Below are 18449 nucleotides of genomic sequence, written 5' to 3'. Positions count from 1 at the left end.
TTTTTGTTCTAATTAAACATGCTTTAAGGTACTTAACCTGGATCATACTATTCCTTAAGAATCATCAATAGGATAAATCTAGTGCCCCGTTAGACATCAATGCGTGTTTCAATTTAATCACGTCCGGAGCTCGAAAGTCAAAGAAGAAGCAGCGAAACAAGGAAGGGTAAGAAAAAAAAAAAAAAAAAGTCTCCGTCTTCTCTTACTTGACGAGGTTAATTTCTCTTTTCTTCATTGTTTCTAAGAATTTTGATTGTAAGGATAAGCATCTGATCATATATATATTGTTAGCAACTGGGGGATAAAATTAGCAAAGTTTGAATCTTTTGACTTTCAAAGGTGTGTCTATAAGCTGTTCGACAAAATGACTCAATGAGAATAATTGCCATTTAAAAAGGCACAATGTTTTTGTATGTTTAGGTAGATCTTAGAGTTTGATCTGTTCCCCTTCTTTGCAGGTGAAATAATGCTGACGAAAACGTTTCTCCCTACATATCTTCTTGTTTCGAGGTGTTGTTGTTTCTCATCAGTTACTTCAAAGACACTACTTAAAGTGGGGGATGTTTTAAGAGAAACAAGAGTGTTCTCAAGTGAAGATGTTAAGGCCTATGCTGAGGTGAGCCATGACTGGAACCCGCTTCATTTCGATCTAGAATCTGCCCGTAAAGCTGGATTTGAGAATCGCCTTGTCCACGGGATGCTTGTTTCTTCCATGTTTCCTCGTATTATCTCTGCCCATTTCGTAAGTTCTCTACTTTTTAGTTTGCAGTCTAATACTTTGATTTTACAGAAACATGAACTAACTCTTTTGTTGCAGCCTGGAGCAGTATATGTATCTCAAAGTCTGCATTTTCGGTCACCGGTTTACGTAGGGGATGAAATTCTCGGACTGGTTCAAGCCACAGCTTTAAGAGCAACCAAGAATAAGTACATGTAAGGTTTTCTAAACCCACTGGAACACAAAAAAAAAAATATACATCTCTATTGCCTTCCTCTGACATAACTTGACTCTTATTTCGTTTTGCTAGTGTCAAATTCTCAACTAAATGCTTCAAGAACCACAAAGAGCTTGTTGTTCTCGATGGTGAAGCTACTGCAGTTTTACCAACCCTTGAAATGTTGCAGCCAAGTCCTTCGGACTAACAGAAAAATTGGAAGTTTTTCTTTTATTTATGTTATCCTTTTTTTTTTTATTTTTTTTTTCGTTTCAATTAAATTTGATTTAAAACCCAACCGAAAATATCTAAACAACCTTTGCTGTAAATCCTCTAACAGCACTTTCTAAATTTCACAATCTTTTTAACTTCGAAAGATTTTAGACTTTTTTTTCTCAGAGGAAACAAAAAAGGAGAGAGAAAAAATGGAAAAAAGAGGTTTCAGTTTTAGATCAATCCTCATTAACTCTCTCTGGATCACTCTCACTGGAATCCTCTTGTTCAGTCTCTCCACCACCAAAAACCACAACTTTGGTTACATCAAATTCTTTTCTATAACCGGAACATTACTTATAACCTTACCTTGGATAATCCAGCTTTTGGTCACTTTTGTTGTAATATTACTCCATAAGACCAAAGGTTACAATCTTATGTGGATTGTTCAGTCACCAAAATCCAAAGAAAAGAGTCATCACACTAATGTCGCCACCACTGCTACTGCTACTACTTCTTCTTGTTCATCGCCTCTTAACTCTCTCCAGGTTCTGAAGAAAGGTGATGTGGATGAGTACGAGATTAGGATTGTGATTGGTGCTGATGGTCTTAGAAGTCCAAAGGATGGATCTTCTGCAACGCCTTTGGAAATGCTCAAGGAGATTGAACAAGGAAGAAATAACACGAAGCTTCTCACTAATGGATCACCTGTTGCTGCTTAAACTATGACTCTGTTTCTATGTTCTGTTTTTTTTTGGTTTGTTTGTTTGTTTTTGTTTTTTTCCCATTTCTGCTGGTCTGAAACTTGTAGTGCTTACAAGTTTTCATTAGTTTAAATGAAGCTTATTGCTGCAAACCTTCTGAATTTTATCAATCACAGATTCACATTAAAACACATTGAGAATGTAACTGTACCAATATACAAAGATCCATTTACTTTATCTGAAGCCATAGTATATTGAAGAACCAAGAACGTTCTTAGATTCTCACCTTCCATCTCCGTATGTGATTGTATGAGTAACAAACATGGAGTTATGTGGGGAAGGAGGAGAGCTTGAGGGTGCTAATGAGCTCCTTGAATTGAAGACTGAATCCAGCAAAACCGGAGTAGAAACTCCAATTCCTGGAGAATCTGGCGAGAAATTTGGCAATGGGAGATTCTGGTTTATAAGTTGTATCACTTGTTCCATGGTTGGTCTGGATTCTGCAAAAACGTTTGTGCAGAGCAATCCAAGTTTCAGAACCATCTCTGTTTCTTCTTCCGAGTATTCACCTCCCAATCTTGTATCTATAGCTTCAACTATAGAATCCCTTCTCCAGCAGTCACAAACCCATTTGGTCAAATGCCGTGTCTCAGCTGGAATCTTGGGATCTAATGGTCTCCTTCCACAAGTTACTTCAAGCATGAAAGCACCAAATGCATAAACATCGGTTCTTGTAGAAGTTCCCATCGTTGTTAGCTCAGGTGCCATGTAACCCATTGTTCCTACAGCTGCTGTTGCCGGTAAGCTATCTCCGTAATCTTCAAACCTCGCCATTCCAAAGTCTCCTAACCTTCCGTTGAACTCAGAATCTAACATGATATTAGAAGCTTTTATATCTCGGTGTAACACAACTTGGTTAGCTCCTGTATGCAGGTAATTTAGAGCAGAGGCTATATCTTTCAAAATGACTAGCCTTTGCGGCCACGAAAGAGCTGGATTTTTTCCGTGAAACAAGTACTGATCAAGACTGCCGTTAGACATATACTCAGAGACCAAAAGAAGCTCTCCTTTCCTCCTGCAATACCCGAGAAGTGGAACCAAGTTCCGGTGCTTTAAACTTCCCATAGTCACTACTTCAGCAACAAACTGTTTCATGCCTTGCTTTGCATCGTGGCACACTCTCTTTACCGCTATATCTCCAACGCTAGGTAGAGTTCCTCTGTAGACTTCTCCAAAACCGCCTTTTCCTAAACGACCGTCTTGATCAAACCCTTTTGTTGCTTTGTATAGAGCTCTATAAGAAAACCGGTGTGGACCGTATTCTTTTTCCCATTCTTCTCTGACTTCTGCATACTTCTTTCTCCTGTATAAGTAGATTCCTCCAAGAGCAACCAACATCATGAGTACTAGTAACAAGAGTAGAGTAATAAGCAACGGAGATGTTTGCTCCTTCTTAGCTCTTGGATAAGGAATCTGAGGAAGTTTCGAGAAGTCCAGTCTCTGCAACAACGTTCTGCTTCTGCTGAAACTCCATCCTAAGATATATTGGTAACTGACTAATGATCCTGTTGCTGCAGAGAATCCAAAAAACAGTCTTTGGTCCGGGAAGATGTCAGTAAGGTTGATGGATCTTGACAAAAGAGGATGGTTTGGTTTCTGGATTCTTAGAGGAGCCACTGTGACATTGAGTAAAGTTCCTTCATAATCCACCCAGACTTGTATAGGGTCTCCACTTAAGAGCTTGATGCTTTGCTTCTTCCCTTTAGTGTCTGAAAAGTAAGAGGCTGAAGCAGACTCTACAGAATTCAGGCTGTTGACGTCTATACCGACATGATTCTTGTCGACATCATCAAACTCTGCGCTCTCAACTGTATCAAGCTCAATAGCTAGAAGCTGAGAAGAAGGAGATCCATTTGTTGAGATGTTGAAAAGTCCCAAGTACTGAGTTGGATCTGCTTGTGTGAAATCTATGGAAGAAGATACAACAAAGGCAATACCATGGCCACCATCAGCTCCCGGTTTAGGCACCAGCGCGCAAACAAAATGAGTCGAGAAAGAGATTTTCTTAGATGAATAAAACTTGAATGGTTTCTTGAAGAAAGCATGACCCATTTGCTGTGTAGAGGCATTAGTCAGCTGCAACAATCCACCTGGGAAGAGGACTTTTGCAGCTCCATCTAGATGAAGATCAGCTTGAGCTTGGCCAAAACCATTGTAGACGAAACCGGCTTCTTGTTGCTGACTATACAAGCAAATCAGATGATTAAAGAAGATCAGTAAGATCAAATACAATTTTTCAGCAGCCATTGCTTATGAAACTGAGAGAAGTCTGTTTTTGTTTGTGGGTTTCAAAATACAAATTCAGATCATAACTTTTCAAACCCAAGTTTTCTACATTCCAAAGTCAATTCTCTTCAGAAAATATATTCATATAGGCATCTCTTGAGTTGAATTTACAAAATGGAAATTATATTAAATGTAACCGCGACAGAAACCTTCAAACCTGTTTATTTTGTGCTGTTGTTCATACAATAATTATATAGTCTCTTGTCTGGTTCTAACAAATGTCTAACTCAGATGGCATAATACACACATGGCTTGGAGAATGAAGCCAAAGTGATCAACATGTTAAAGTGCATGTCTAATTTTTAAATACAATCCAACGTAGTTGGCATATAATAGCCTCAAAATACTATTGTTTTTGGATGTTGACAGAGTAAGAAAACTATATTATCTTGCTTGTATTTTTAAAACCATGTGTATTACTCACATTTAAGTTTCTTTACAAAGGGATTACTTCTTATATGATAATGGTGTAACTAACATTGACCAAAACAGTTGAATTTTATATACAATTATCCACATGTTTAATTAAATAAGTTTCATCACCAAAGCACTTTGAAGTCAATGATAGACGAAAATAAGAGATGACTCATGAAATGAATATGGTATCAGACCAAACCATAACTTAGAGGTTGGACATAATTAGACCGTTAAACATACGTTCAAAATCTTCTGCAAGGCATTTATGAATGATTACAGTAAAAGGGAGATGTTAGTTAAGTATTATTGGTTGGGAGAATATAGCATTTCCAACAGAAAAATTCATTGATTGGGAAAAGTGAGACAGATAAAACAATTTTAAGAGCTAATAATATATCTGCTTTCTGATATGTACATTGAGGTATACAATCTCTTAGTTTCCAGTGTGTTTCCCCATGGCTGATCTGTATTCAGGTGAGTTATTGGCAGATGAAGCAGCTGACCAGTTCCTTGAAGCTACAAGAGAGCCTGCATCAATCAGAACAGAAGAATGATTGCTGATCCCCACAGTATATGGTGAGAAATCTGGGAATGGTATGTTCTTGTTTAAATATAGGACAACTTGCTCCATTGTAGGTCTGGATTCTGGCACGGTATTGGAGCAGAGCAAACCGAGTTTCATTACCATCTCGACTTCCTCGGATAAGAACTTTTCATGCAATAATCGGGGGTCGATAGCATCAAGCAAAGACTCCCTTTTCCAGCACTCACAAACCCATTCCATCAGAATTCGTTTCTCAAGTTGCAACTGTGGTTCCACAGGTCTCCTCCCACATGTTACTTCAACCATGAAAACACCAAAGGCATATACATCAGTTCTAGTGGAAGCTCCCATATGAAGTATTTCTGGAGCCATGTACCCGATAGTCCCAACGGCGCATGTTGAGTCTGAGATGCCTCCATGATCATGAAAACTAGCCATACCAAAATCCCCTAACCTTCCGTTGAACTCAGCATCCAACATAATGTTTGAAGCTTTGATATCTCGGTGCAGAACAACTTGGTCAGCACCTGTATGCAGGTAACAGAGAGCAGATGCAATACCCTTAATAATCACAAGTCTTTGTGGCCAAGAAAGTACTGGTTTCTGGTCATCAAACAAATGCTCGTCGAGACTACCATTGGTCATGTAATCAGAGACAAGAAGAAACTCATGCTTTCTCCTGCAGTATCCAAGAAGTGGAACAAGATTCCTGTGTTTCAGACATCTCATGCTCACCACTTCTGCCACAAATTGCTTCACACCTTGATCACCATTATGTGACATTCTCTTCACAGCTATTTCTCTGCTTAAAAGAAGATTTCCTCTGTAGACTTCTCCAAAACCTCCTTTACCAAGAAATCCATCCTTGTTAAATCCTTTTGTTGCCTCGTACAAGGATTTGTAAGAGAATCGATGTGCACCAAATTCCTTTTCCCATGCTTCGGTTACTTCTGCATACTTGCGCCTCTTGAAAAAATACATTCCAATAAGAGTAGACAAGCCCATGATAGCAATAAAACCTAGCAGGACAATAAACAGTGGAGGTATGTTCTTATGTTCAGCTCTAGGATGAGGAACTTCAGGGAGTCTTGAGATGTCAAGTCGCTGCAGTGATCCTCTTCTTGTGCTAAAACTCCAAGAAAGAATATACTGATAACTGGTAGCTGTCCCTGTTGCTGCAGAGAACCCAACAAAAAGTCTTCTGTTTGGGAAAATTTCCGAAAGATTGATGTGATGTGACAAAAGTGGCCGACTTGGCTTCTGGACTTCACAAGGAGCCATCGTCACATTGAGCATATTGTCTTCATAATCAACCCAAACCTGTATTGGTTTTCCACTCAAGAGGTTTATGCTTTCGTTCCTCCGCTTTATGTCGGAATAGTAAGATGCAGAAGCTATTCCAACCGAGAGAGGACTGTTCACATCAATCCCCACATGGTTGTGGTCTATATCTTCAAAATCTGGATTCCAAATAGTGTCAAGCTCAACAGCAACGACATGAGAAGAAGGAGATCCATTTTTTGACACGTTGAAAATCCCCAAGTATCTAGTTGACTCTGCATGCGAGAAATCCATAGAGGGAGATACTACAAAGGCCATGCCATGACCACCTTCAACTCCTGGCTGAGGCACCAGAGCGCAAACGAAGTGTGTTGAGAAGGAACTGAGAGCAATTGATTCCTTGTAGAAAACATGAGCCATTTGATGATTTAAAGCATTTGTAAGCTGCAATAATCCATTGGGAAGTACTGTCGCAGATCCATCAAGATAAAGATTTTCTTGGCCATGAAAAGTTTCATAGACAAACCTTGTCTCTTGCTGACTTGATACTTTAATCAAACAAAAGGAAGAGATCATCATCAGGATCTGAAACAATCCACGAGTCATTGCTGATGATGAATCAGAGAGTCTGGATCTGAAACGGTACAACATAACCTCACAAGCTGAACAAAAAGGAAACAAAGAAGGATGTTTACGTGTTAGTAATCCAAAAGTTTAAAAGTATTGTTTGTTTATCCAAGGGAACAATAGCACCAGATGCAGTCTGCCGTTTTTTTCCTTTACAAGCTGGACTCTACTAATGTTATTGTATTAGATAAATTAACAATCAAGCTTCATTTGAAACAATATTTTAACATAATTTAACCAAGTTGAGCAAAAACCAAAAGGTGACCCAAGTTCAACTCAATGAAACTAAGCAATGCTGCATGTGGTATTGTGGTGTACTTACAAGCGGTAATAACGGGTCAAACAAATTAAACAGTAGCTTATGCCTTGGACTAGATGCTCACTAACTTTCATTAGATTTTACTCCTACTTCTTCGACTTGAAGTTATCTTAGGCTTTGACCAGAAAAAACCATTAAGATCTGTACTTTAATTCTTTAAATATTTCTTGGCCCTTCCCGATGCGAAACAAAAAGCCATGTTTTATTTCCAATAAAAGTATGAGCCAGACTAAAAGGTTCAAGGCTAATAAAGCTTCAGCAAAGTTAAGACAGCTATGAATGGTCTCTAGATAACGAATATAGTTTAAAGGTTTGTTTCTCACCACATTAATAAACCTAAATCTTCATGTGAGAAAACACAGTCATCTCGGAAACAGATCAAAACCATCTAGGAGAAAACCCATCAATGTAAAATGAAACTCAGATAATAAGACTATTGTTCAAATAAGTGCACCTTGTGTAGTTTGAACATTTGCTGAATAACATGTCACAACGTTCCTTGATTCTGTTGCCTTCTCCAGTTACTTCAGGCCAATAAATCTCTAAGGACACTGAACAGAGACTTAAGAGGGTCAGTGATATGACCAATTTATTTTAGTAGGGTGAATCATACGAATAGAGAGGAACAAATTTAGGCGGTGGTTTTGGAGAAATGACCTGACTTCCTTCATCGTCACAAAATTTCTCAAGCAGGACAAAACAGAGAGCACGAGCTTGAGGGAGAAAGAGAGGTTTACATGCTTGAAAAGGAACTACTGAATCGCATTGTAATCACTTCAGTCAGTTAAGATCCATTTGGTTCTGTTAAATTAGTTCTGTTCATTTGTTGTATACTTGTTTTGGATCCAGTCAGTTTCGTTTATCTGTATTGACACAGTTCCAGTCATATATAGTAACATATTGAGGACTAGTACTAAATGAGGATTTGGTAACAGAGAGAGGACTAGAGGTTATAATATATGTGAACTGTATAGTCATTAATCAAAAAAGTATTTCCAAGGAACAAACTGAATTTGTTGGGACAAGTGATACAGACAAAACAATATTGAGAGCTAATGAGATCTGCTTGTTGATATGTACATCAGGAATTACCTCACACTGTCGATGCTGGAATGATTGGACTCGTGATCTTCTGCAGGCAATGTTACCGTTTTGACAGCGGGTGAGATATTCTTAGGCTTCTCTGGTTCTGCAACTATGTGAAGAGAGTTCGTAGTGTCTAATGTCTGTCCCCATGGCTGATCAGTTGACTGACAAGCATAAGGTGAGTGGTTTGTTGAGGAAGAAGACACTGAGGGGACTGACCAATTCCATGACGCGGAAGAGACCACAAGCGAGGATGCATCAACCAGAACTGGAGCAAATGTGCCAATCCCCAAAGTATATGGTGAGAACTCTGGCAAAGGTAGGTTTTTGTTGAGGTACAGAACCACTTGTTCCATTGTAGGTCTGGATTCTGGCACTATATTTGAACAAAGCAGACCGAGTTTCATAACCATCTCGACTTCCTCGGCTATGAATTCACCTCCCAATCTCGAGTCGGTAGCATCAAGCAAAGAATCCTTTTTCCAGCACTCACAAACCCATTTGATCATATGTCGTTTCTCAACTTCCAACTGCGGTTCCACTGGTCTCCTCCCACAAGTTACTTCAAGCATGAAAACACCAAATGCATAAACATCAGTTCCAGTAGAAGCTCCCATTGTGATTAGCTCTGGCGCCATGTACCCTACAGTACCCACGGCTGCTGTTGTAGCTGCATTGCCTCCATGCTCATGAAACCTGGCCATGCCAAAATCCCCTAACCTTCCATTGAACTCCGTGTCTAACATAATGTTGGAAGCTTTGACATCTCGGTGCAGAACAACTTGGTCAGCACCTGTATGCAAGTACCAGAGAGCAGAAGCGATACCCTTAACAACCACGAATCTTCTTGACCAAGAAAGAACCGGTTTCTGGTCATCAAACAAATGCTCGTCAAGACTACCGTTTGGCATATACTCTGAGACAAGAAGAAGTTCTCGTTTTCTTCTGCAATACCCAAACAGTGGTACAAGATTCCTGTGTTTCAGACATCTCATACTCACGACTTCAGCCACAAATTGCTTCACACCTTCATCACCATTATGGGAAACTCTCTTCACTGCTATTTCTCTGCCTTTTGGGAGATTTCCTCTATAAACTTCTCCAAAACCTCCTTTTCCGAGAAATTCATCTTTGCTGAACCCCTTAGTTGCTTTGAACAAGGACCTGTAAGAGAACCGATGTGCATCAAACTCTTTTTCCCATGTTTCAGATACCTCTGAATACTTCCTTCTCCTGCGGACATAAAGTCCTGCAAGAACAGCCAACACCACAATAGCCAGACAAACGGGCAGGATAATAATCAGTGTAGATAGTTTCTTATGTGGATGAGGAACTTTAGGAAGTTTTGAGATATCAAATCCCTGCAGTGATCCTCTTCTTGTGCTAAAACTCCACCAAAGAATATATTGATCACTGATCGCTGTCCCTGTCGATGCAGAGAACCCAACAAACAGTCTTGACCTATTCGGAAAAAACTTTGAAAGGTTGATGGGGTGTGACAAAAGAGGTCGACTTGGCTTCTGGACTTTAAGAGGAGCAATCGAAACATTGAGCATAGTGCCTTCATAATCCACCCATACCTGTATAGGCCTTCCACTTAAAAGGTCTACCCTTTCGTGACTCCCTTTCATGTCGGAAAAGTAAGATGCCGAAGCTATTGCGACAGATATAGGACTGTTGACATCAATCCCCACATGATTGTGGTCAATATCTTTGAAATCTGGATTCCAAATAGTGTCAAGCTCAACCGCAAGAACGTGATAAGAGGAAGATCCACTTGTTGAAGCATTGAAAATCCCCAAGTATCTAGTTGACTCTGCGTGAGTGAAATCCATAGAAGGAGATAACACAAAGGCAATACCATGGCCACCTTCAACACGTGGCTTAGGCACCAGAGCACACACAAAGTGTGTTGAGAAAGAGAGTGGTCCGGATGAACTGAACTCAAGTGGTTTCTTGTGGAAAGCATGACCCATCTGATGCTCTGAAGCGTTCGTCAACCGCAATATTCCACTGGGAAGTACTGTAGCGGATTTATCAATGTAAAGATTTTCTTGGTCGAGGAAGCTTTCATAGACAAACCTTGTCTCTTGTTGACTTGATAGTGAAATCAGATGAAGAGAAGAGATGATCAGGATCTGAAACAACCAACGAGCCATCCCAGATGATGAAGCAGAGAGTCTGGATCTGATGTGCATCTCATAACCTCGTAAGCTGAAGAAAAAGAAAAAAAAAAATGAAACAAACAAAGTATGTGAGCTTCTGTTTTAGTGATCCAAAGCCTATCAAAAACTTTCTAATATTGTTTCTTTAATCAAGGGAATCACCTTGGCTTTACAAACTGTACTCCACTAACACAATATTTATTATAAAGTTTAAATTAAAAAAGCTTCACGTGATTTTCAAAATATGCTTCAGACAATATTTTAACTTATATGATCTCAACGTACCAACTTGCATTGGATTCTTCTTCTAATTCTATTTAAAGCTATCTTCTAAGGAAGTAGACAAATATATATAATAATAGAAAAAGACATATTTTAAACATGCCTTTGGCCTTTCATACGCAGATTGTGATATCAACACAATTATGAGCCTGACCAAAGGGAAGAAGCCTAGGAAAGCTTGTCCTATACATAACAACTATGAATTTTCTTTTAAATGATGAATATGACAACTGATAGAAACAATAGCTAGGTCCTACCTAGCTAACCTAACCCTTTTGGACTTCCTAATTCAGCTCTACAAGTGCAGGAGAATACATCCCACATGAACAAAAGTTTCAATCACTGAAACTAAGATTGAGAGGAAATAAAATAGACAACCACTATAACATAATACTCTCTTCTGCTACTTAGAATCCGCAAATGACAAATGGAATTGCCTAGAGCATCTGCTTTTACTGTTTGGTTTATGTCACGGTAGTAACCACACCAAGAGCAGTATGATATTAGATTGAAACTGACTAATTTAGCTTAGAAAACTTTAATTCCGCAGAGGTACGATACTTATAAAGCTTAATTACTAGGTCCACCTACATAAACAGCTCTATTGGGTGGCAGCAGGAAATGGTATCTTGGTGAAAAAGCCATTAATGTAAAGTGAAAATCAGATAAGAGATCTCTCAGTTTGTACCTCCACCTTGTATAACTGCTAACGAACAAAGAAGATTCCAACAATCCGCACCACTTCTTCCATTGAGTCTCTCAGTTCTGGCACACCATTTGTGCAAAGCAACTTTAGTTTCAGAGCCATCACGACTTCCTCAGCTGAGAGAATTTTACTCTGAAAACTCGGATCTAAACCAATTTCCAGCATTTATAAAAACGTCTACCGAGTGGCCACTCACACAGGTTTCATCCCAAAGGTTAGTTCAATCACAAAGGCAACAAAAGGCATACATGTTCGGTTGCTCTCAGCAAGCTACCATTTTTTGCAAGCTCTTGACTGATGTGGTCTGAAATTCTCACTGAGGCCGCGAAGCCTAACCATAAAAATAAAATAAAAAAAACTCAGTAACCGTCCTTTTACCTCAGCATCTAGCATAACATCAAAAGACCTGATACAATTACAACTTGGTGTGCGCACAACTGAGAGCCCCAATTTAGGCTACGTTCTTGTCATGGTTCTGAACATTCCGCTCTCAAATTCAAGTTACTCCCAATGAGAAAACAAACTAAGGTAATCTTTGAAAAGACTAAAGCTTTACTTAGGGGATAGAGAAATCTCCGTCTTGTAAATTAGAGAATTAGTAGGGGTGTATTCATAAATTAAATATTACATTTGTACCGCAACCATTTTCAGTTTTTTCACTATATTGACTGCAAACTTTTAAAATAGTACCCAAAATAAAATTAAAAAAAGAGAACTGTTAACAGTGGGATTTGAACCCACGCCCTTTCGGACCAGAACCTTAATCTGGCGCCTTAGACCAACTCGGCCATATCAACTTTTGTGCACAACTAACACCATCAACCTTTATGTCAGTTCCTTCATCGTCCAACTCCGTATTGGATCGAGTGAGTTATAAACTCTGTCGTCGGAGAAGAAGAGTTGTTCCCTCCTACCAAAACCGGAGTAAGCATCCCGATTCCCGGTGAATCCGGTGAGAACTCCGGCAACGATACTTGTCCGTCAAGGTACTGCACAACTTCTCTCATGTCAGGTCTCGATTCCGGTACAAGATTCGTGCACATCAACCCTAATTTCAGTACCATCTCGATTTGAGACCTAAACTCTCCACTCAATTTAGGATCTCGAGCATCGACTAAAGCTTTGTTTCTCCAGCAATCACAAACCCATTTCACCAGAATCTGTTTCTCAATCGGCAGATTAGGTTCTACGGGTCTTCTCCCACAAGCTACTTCGAGTATCAATGCACCGAATGCGTATACATCTGTTTTAGTTGAAGCTCCCATTGTAGTTAGCTCAGGTGCCATGTAACCTACAGTTCCCACAGCTCCTGTTGTGATTGGGTTAGCTCCATGGTCATGAAACCTAGCCATACCAAAATCTCCTAGCTTTCCAGTGAAATCTATGTCTAACATTACGTTAGAAGCTTTGATATCTCTGTGTAGCACAACTTGTGTAGCCTCTGTGTGCAAGTATTGAAGAGCTGAAGCTATGCCTCTTAGAATCATAAGCCTTTTGAACCAAGGAAGTGATGGTTCTCTGTTATGAAACAAGAACTGGTCAAGACTTCCGTTAGGCATGTATTTGGATACGAGGAGAAACTGGCCTTTCCTCCTGCAGTACCCTAATAGTGGAACCAAGTTCCTGTGATCCAAACAACCCATGCTTGCGATTTCAGCCACGAATTGCTTCATCCCTCGTTCTCCATCATGGGAGAATCTTTTCACGGCTATATCTCCATCACCAGGCAGAGTTCCTTTGTAGACTTCTCCGAACCCTCCTTTACCGAGGAAACCATCTTTGTGGAACCCTTTTGTTGCTTTGTACATGGATCTGTAAGAGTATCGGTGTGGACCATACTCTTTCTCCCAGTCCTCTCTTACCTCTGCGTACTTGTTTCTCCTGTATAGATAAGCTCCTACTAGAAGTGCCAAGAGTATGATTACAAGTAAGATCAACAGAAGAATGAGCAGTAGAGGAGGTTTCTTCTTAGGATGAGGAACTTTGGGAAGTTTTGAGATGTCTAGCTTTTGTAATAACGTCTTGCTTCTGCTGAAACTCCAACCGAGTATGTAATGGTTATTTGCCAACTGTCCTGTTGCTGCAGAGAATCCGACAAACATTCTATCCTGTATAACTTCTGAAAGATTCATGGATCTTGATAAAAGACTCTGACTTGGCTTCTGAATCCCAAGTGGCGCCAGTGAAACGTTTAGTACAGTTCCATCAAAGTCCACCCAGACCTGGATGGAATCTCCACTCAGTAGGTTTATGCTTTTGTTCAGACCTTTGTCTGAAACGTAAGATGCCTGAGAAGACTCGACAGAGGTCAGGCTGTTAACATCGATGCCAACATGATTGTTATTGATGTCATCGAACTCTGCACTTTGAACAGTATCAAGCTCAACAGCAAAGATATGAGATGAGGGAGATCTGTTGGTTGTGGTGTTGAAAAGACCCAAATACTGAGTTGCATCTGCGTTTGAAAGATCCATGGAAGGAGATAGAAAGAAAGCGATCCCATTTCCTCCAGTAACTCCTGGTTTACGCACCATTGCACACACGAAATGCGTTGAGAAAGAGAGAGATTCAGATGAACTGAACACCAAGGGCTGCCTGAAGAAAGCATGGCCCATTTTCTGCTCTGAAGTGTCAGTCAGCCGCAAAAGTCCACCGGGAAGGATTTGAGCAACCCCATCAACATGAAGATCTCCCTGGCGAAAACCGTTGAAGATAAACCCAGTTTCTTGTTGACTTGACAGGTGAATCAGAAGAAGAAAGGAGATCATCATCCAGATCAGATCCAATCCTGGATCCATTGTTAATGCAGTAAAGTCTTGTCTCTGAGTCAATGGTATGGCAAATAACTATCCTCTCCATCTGCATAACAAGGTCAGATTATTACTCCACAACAAGAACAATATGCATTTTACAAACCCAAGAGAATTGGTAAGAGTTGACTTCAACAATATGATGGCTGTCACAGTTTGGTCTTCTTTGTTAAAAGAATACACAAATTCCACATAACAGAAATTTCCTTGTAATTTAACAGTATTCAAAGGCAATCTTCTCACTAATTGTCATACCCATGGCCTACTTGTCTTAAACAATATATAGAATGTTGAAATGTCACTATCTCTTAGTATTTCAACTCTTATAGAAGTCGAGAGAGCCTACTCAAATGGGCTGAAACATGCATCTCCTAGGATGTCTGATTTGCGAAAAGAAAAAGTGCAGGTACCTGAGATCTAGCATGAACAAGGTTAGCTGAAGACCAAACTGTTGCGTCTTTGGTGTCTGTCAGATTTCCAAAATAAATCTAACACTTAAAAAGAAATAATTTCATAACCAGATTATATATCACATGCTTTACAAATGTTTAGTAAAGTAATTGCAAGAAGTTACACTAAATATCAGTCTTTATTAATCACTCTACAAGCCAAGCTTGATGGAGGATGTCAAGAATGAACATGGTGTGTGTATATATACATCTGTGAAACAAAATCGGGTCGAAAATCAGTCAATATCAAGAGGGCAAGAAGAAACAAGTTGTTAGAAACTTTCATCGTCCACTCCCGTACAGAACTGAGTGAGTAATAAACATCGAGTTGTTGGAAGAGGATGACGAAAATGATAGTGAAGGGATCACGAGCGGTGCTGGCGAAAGTGCCATTGGAGTGAGAACTCCAATCCCTGGAGAATTGGGCCAAAACTCGGGCAAAGCTAGGTTTCCGTTTAAGTATTGCACCACTTGTTCCATGGCTGGTCTTAAATCTGGAGCAAGGTTTGCACATAGCAAACCGAGTTTTAGAACCTTCTCAACTTCCTGGGATAAGAATTCTGTCAACCTTGGATCTCTAGCATCAATCAAAGAAGACCTTTTCCAGCATTCACCAACCCACTTGATCAGAAAACGCTTTGCAGCAGGCAATCCAGGTTCCACAGGTCTCCTCCCACATGTTACTTCAAGCAAGAAAACACCAAACGCATACACATCAGTTCCAGTGGAAGCACCCATTGTTGTAAGCTCAGGTGCCATGTAACCAACAGTTCCCACTGCAGCTGTTGTGCTTGGATCAGCCCCTCTGTCATATAACCTGGACATGCCAAAATCTCCCAACCTTCCATTGAACTCTGCGTCCAACATAACATTTGCAGCTTTGATATCTCTGTGTATAACAACTTGGTCAGCTTCTGTATGTAAGTAACTAAGAGCTGATGCGATATCTTTGAGGATCATAAGTCTTCTCCACCAGGGGAGAGACGATCTATCATGATCAAACAAGTAATGGTCAAGACTACCATTTGGCATGTACTCAGACACCAGTAATAACTCATGTTTTCTCCTGCAATACCCAAGAAGTGGAACCAAGCTTCGGTGTTTTAAACTCCTCATGCTCACGATCTCAGCAACAAATTGCTTCATACCGTGCTCACCATCATGTGATACTCGCTTCACAGCTACTTCTCTCAGCTCTCTGCTCCGAGATAGAGTGCCTTTGTAGACTTCACCAAAACCTCCCCTCCCAAGAAATTCATTCCGATTGAACCCCTTTGTTGCTTTGTATAGAGATTTGTAGGAATACCTGAGTGGACCATACTCCTTTTCCCATTCCTCTCTTACTTCAGAGTACAAGTTTCTCCTATACAAATAAGCTGCAACAAGAATCCCCAAAACTAAGAAAGCTATTAAACCAAGCAGAACACTGAGCGCAAGAGATGGAGAGTTCTTTTTAGTGTTAGTGTGAGGAATCTTGGGAAGTTTTGAGATGTCAATGTCGAGCAGAGACGCCATGCTTTTGCTGAATCTCCACCCGAGTACGTACTGGAAACTCATGCTTGACCCGGTTGAACCAGAAAACCCGACAAACATTCTTCTACTTTGCAAAATATCAGTAAGGTTGATGGATGTGTTTGACAAAAGAGGTTGGCTTGGTTTCTTGTTTTTAAGAGGAGCCAATGAAACGTTCAGTGTTGTTCCTTGATAGTCCACCCAAACCTGGATAGGATCACCACTCAAGAGATTTATGTCTATCTTCTTCCCTTCTTTGTCTGAAAAATAAGAAGCGTTGGCAGATGTCACAGACACGGCGCTGTTGACATCAATCCCAACATGATTATCGCTGATATCTTTCACATCTGAAGCAATAGAAGTATCAAGCTCTACAGCCAACACACGTGTGGAAGTAGATCCACTTCTGTTGAAAATCCCAAAGTATCGAGTTGCCTCTGCGCCTTTAAAACCAGTGGAATCAGACAGAAAAAAAGTTATGCCATGGCCACTCGGATCACCTGCAGGGAGCAGTGCACACACAAAATGTGTCGAGAAGGAGACTGATTCAGATGATTTGAACTCAATCGGCTTCTTGAAGAAAACATGAGCTATTTGAGAACCCGTTGCATTTGTCAGTTGCAGGATACCACCACCACGGGGAATGATTCTTGCACTACCGTCAAGGTGAAGATGGTCATCAGCTTGACCAAAGTTGTTGTAAAGAAACGTCGTCTCTTGTTGAAATGATGGACAAACACAAAATATCACCCAGATGATTCCCAGAAGCAATCCTCGAATCATTGGAAATGACACTAACAGAGAGAGTTATCGTTTCGCTTTTGCTTTTGTTTACTTCTCTCTGCTCCAATTACTTAACAATTATCTCTTTCTCTTTGGTTTGTACACCCATTGAATACGACTTCAGAGTCAAATATTACGACTGCTTTTGGTATTTGGAATCTTTAATGGTATATAACCTTTTCCCTTAGTAAGACTTTTGAACACCTGTCAAAGTCGAAGACAGCAAAAATATATTCCATTAGACACAAAAGAAAAGCGGTAAAAAAGATTAGTCTTTAGTACAATTATTTAAAGAGGAAAATGTCAAAAGGCTCACTGATCATTGAAAAGAAGAGGGCGACGGTGCAAAACAAATCTATTGATAAAAACAAGTAATCCAGTTGGCAGAACCACTGGATCATTTGGACATGACTTCAAAGTTTTTTTTTTGTCAAATCATTAAATTAACGGATAAGAATTCTATCGTGTTTCACGGTATAAATTAAAATATGGGGCTCAAAATACTCATTGACATTAGGATAATATAGGATACTATAAGGTAGATAACTTTTTTAATACAGTAATGTATATTATGACATTGTGTCAAAGGTCAACTTTATTGAATACTGACAATTTCAATCTTGCCTTTAACAAACTCAATAGTCTCATATCCACACGCTTTACGGGAAGTTTCCACCTATATTTCCTAAGATTTCATGGCTATTCCAAATATTCTGCAGGCAGACAAATGATGAACAATATAAGGAAGGAACAATATCATAACCAGATTACAGTCACAGAACAATATAAATGTGACGGCAAATTTCTGCAATATGACAATATACTAAGAAATGACGAACCTTCCTTCAGGCTATTTCGTAGAAAGCTCAAGCAACAAGTCGAAGCACATTTAATCTCCGCCTCAGCTTCTTGACTACGAGACGTTTGCATTGCTGCTGCAAATCCCAACAGATGGGGACTTCAAACAGTGGATTTATTTGAGCTAATTTAGAAAAAGCGGGATTGTTGAATCTATCGTCACCGGGAGTGAAAAAAAAAGACGGCGAGTGATATCTCCGGCTGGGAGATTCGGAGACGGTGATGACAACTGAGAAGAAGAAAAAAAGTATTTGCCTTAAGGGTAATTTGGGTGGGTGGGCGATGTAAACTGGGTTTTATCCGGCCCGATATCGGCCCTTTCGTAATGGGCTACTAAATACAGTGATAACATATTTGTAATTTTTTTTTTTTTTTGGCAAACTGATAACATATTTGTTATTAAGTAATGTTT

At 39.8% G+C, this 18449-nt stretch overlaps 6 protein-coding genes, 1 non-coding gene and 1 pseudogene across 16 annotated transcripts; 2 read left to right on the top strand and 6 right to left on the bottom strand.

The window, feature by feature from the left end:
• Position 1: 1 nt before the first annotated feature.
• LOC104726624 (3-hydroxyacyl-[acyl-carrier-protein] dehydratase, mitochondrial-like) lies at positions 2–1311 on the top strand. 2 transcript variants are annotated; one of them, XM_010445527.3, is made up of 4 exons: positions 2–166; positions 459–742; positions 818–933; positions 1029–1311. In XM_010445527.3, exons 2-4 carry the CDS (start codon positions 467–469, stop codon positions 1141–1143), a joined length of 507 nt encoding a protein of 168 aa, XP_010443829.2. In that variant the 5' UTR covers positions 2–166; positions 459–466; the 3' UTR covers positions 1144–1311. The 2 variants fall into 2 exon arrangements, with proteins under 2 accessions (XP_010443829.2, XP_010443830.2); XM_010445528.3 differs by having other exon boundaries at positions 2–214.
• A 49-nt stretch (positions 1312–1360) lies between these two features.
• LOC104726623 (uncharacterized) lies at positions 1361–2043 on the top strand. The gene has a single exon (XM_010445526.3). The coding sequence runs from the start codon at positions 1361–1363 to the stop codon at positions 1868–1870; it is 510 nt and encodes a 169-aa protein (XP_010443828.2). The 3' UTR covers positions 1871–2043.
• On the bottom strand, positions 2014–4474 carry LOC104726622 (putative L-type lectin-domain containing receptor kinase I.11). 2 transcript variants are annotated; one of them, XM_087475633.1, is made up of 2 exons: positions 4356–4474; positions 2014–4094 (listed from the first exon to the last, which is right to left on the bottom strand). In XM_087475633.1, exon 2 carries the CDS (start codon positions 3962–3964, stop codon positions 2135–2137), a length of 1830 nt encoding a protein of 609 aa, XP_087331759.1. In that variant the 5' UTR covers positions 3965–4094; positions 4356–4474; the 3' UTR covers positions 2014–2134. The 2 variants fall into 2 exon arrangements, with proteins under 2 accessions (XP_087331759.1, XP_010443826.1); XM_010445524.2 differs by lacking the exon at positions 4356–4474 and having other exon boundaries at positions 2014–4265.
• A 467-nt stretch (positions 4475–4941) lies between these two features.
• Positions 4942–7104, bottom strand: LOC104729013 (putative L-type lectin-domain containing receptor kinase I.10). 3 transcript variants are annotated; one of them, XM_087473734.1, is made up of 2 exons: positions 6967–7104; positions 4942–6884 (listed from the first exon to the last, which is right to left on the bottom strand). In XM_087473734.1, the coding sequence occupies exon 2, from the start codon at positions 6858–6860 to the stop codon at positions 5049–5051; it is 1812 nt and encodes a 603-aa protein (XP_087329860.1). In that variant the 5' UTR covers positions 6861–6884; positions 6967–7104; the 3' UTR covers positions 4942–5048. The 3 variants fall into 3 exon arrangements, with proteins under 3 accessions (XP_087329860.1, XP_087329861.1, XP_087329859.1); XM_087473735.1 differs by having other exon boundaries at positions 4942–6839; positions 6967–7099; XM_087473733.1 differs by having other exon boundaries at positions 4942–7091.
• A 769-nt stretch (positions 7105–7873) lies between these two features.
• LOC104726621 (L-type lectin-domain containing receptor kinase I.9) lies at positions 7874–12205 on the bottom strand. Of its 3 annotated transcripts, none has more exons than XR_015571735.1 (3): positions 8479–10787; positions 8044–8249; positions 7874–7937 (listed from the first exon to the last, which is right to left on the bottom strand). XR_015571735.1 is itself a non-coding variant. In XM_087473731.1 (3 exons), the coding sequence occupies exons 2-3, from the start codon at positions 10668–10670 to the stop codon at positions 7913–7915; spliced, it is 2217 nt and encodes a 738-aa protein (XP_087329857.1). In that variant the 5' UTR covers positions 10671–10686; positions 10800–10937; the 3' UTR covers positions 7874–7912. The 3 variants fall into 3 exon arrangements, 2 of the variants coding, with proteins under 2 accessions (XP_087329857.1, XP_087329858.1); XM_087473731.1 differs by lacking the exon at positions 8044–8249 and adding an exon at positions 10800–10937 and having other exon boundaries at positions 8479–10686; XM_087473732.1 differs by lacking the exons at positions 7874–7937; positions 8044–8249 and adding an exon at positions 11608–12205 and having other exon boundaries at positions 8345–10686.
• A 7-nt stretch (positions 12206–12212) lies between these two features.
• Positions 12213–14949, bottom strand: LOC104726619 (L-type lectin-domain containing receptor kinase I.8). Its single transcript, XM_087473736.1, has one exon. It carries the CDS (start codon positions 14421–14423, stop codon positions 12465–12467), a length of 1959 nt encoding a protein of 652 aa, XP_087329862.1. The 5' UTR covers positions 14424–14949; the 3' UTR covers positions 12213–12464.
• TRNAL-AAG (transfer RNA leucine (anticodon AAG)) lies at positions 12342–12422 on the bottom strand. The gene has a single exon. It is a non-coding gene; the product is annotated as a tRNA-Leu (tRNA).
• LOC104726620 (L-type lectin-domain containing receptor kinase I.7 pseudogene) lies at positions 14931–18301 on the bottom strand (annotated as a pseudogene). Of its 3 annotated transcripts, none has more exons than XR_015571738.1 (3): positions 18019–18301; positions 17790–17892; positions 14931–17383 (listed from the first exon to the last, which is right to left on the bottom strand). The product of XR_015571738.1 is annotated as an L-type lectin-domain containing receptor kinase I.7 pseudogene, transcript variant X3 (transcript). The 3 variants fall into 3 exon arrangements; XR_015571737.1 differs by having other exon boundaries at positions 17804–17892; positions 18019–18295; XR_015571736.1 differs by lacking the exon at positions 17790–17892.
• Positions 18302–18449: the final 148 nt, after the last annotated feature.

This window comes from Camelina sativa, chromosome 11, assembly GCF_030686135.1.
Source record: "Camelina sativa cultivar CO46 ecotype springtype chromosome 11, ASM3068613v1".
In the NCBI taxonomy this organism is placed as follows: domain Eukaryota; kingdom Viridiplantae; phylum Streptophyta; class Magnoliopsida; order Brassicales; family Brassicaceae; genus Camelina; species Camelina sativa.
Note: the sequence above shows the minus strand (reverse complement) of the source record. Positions and strands in the feature narration are given on the sequence as shown.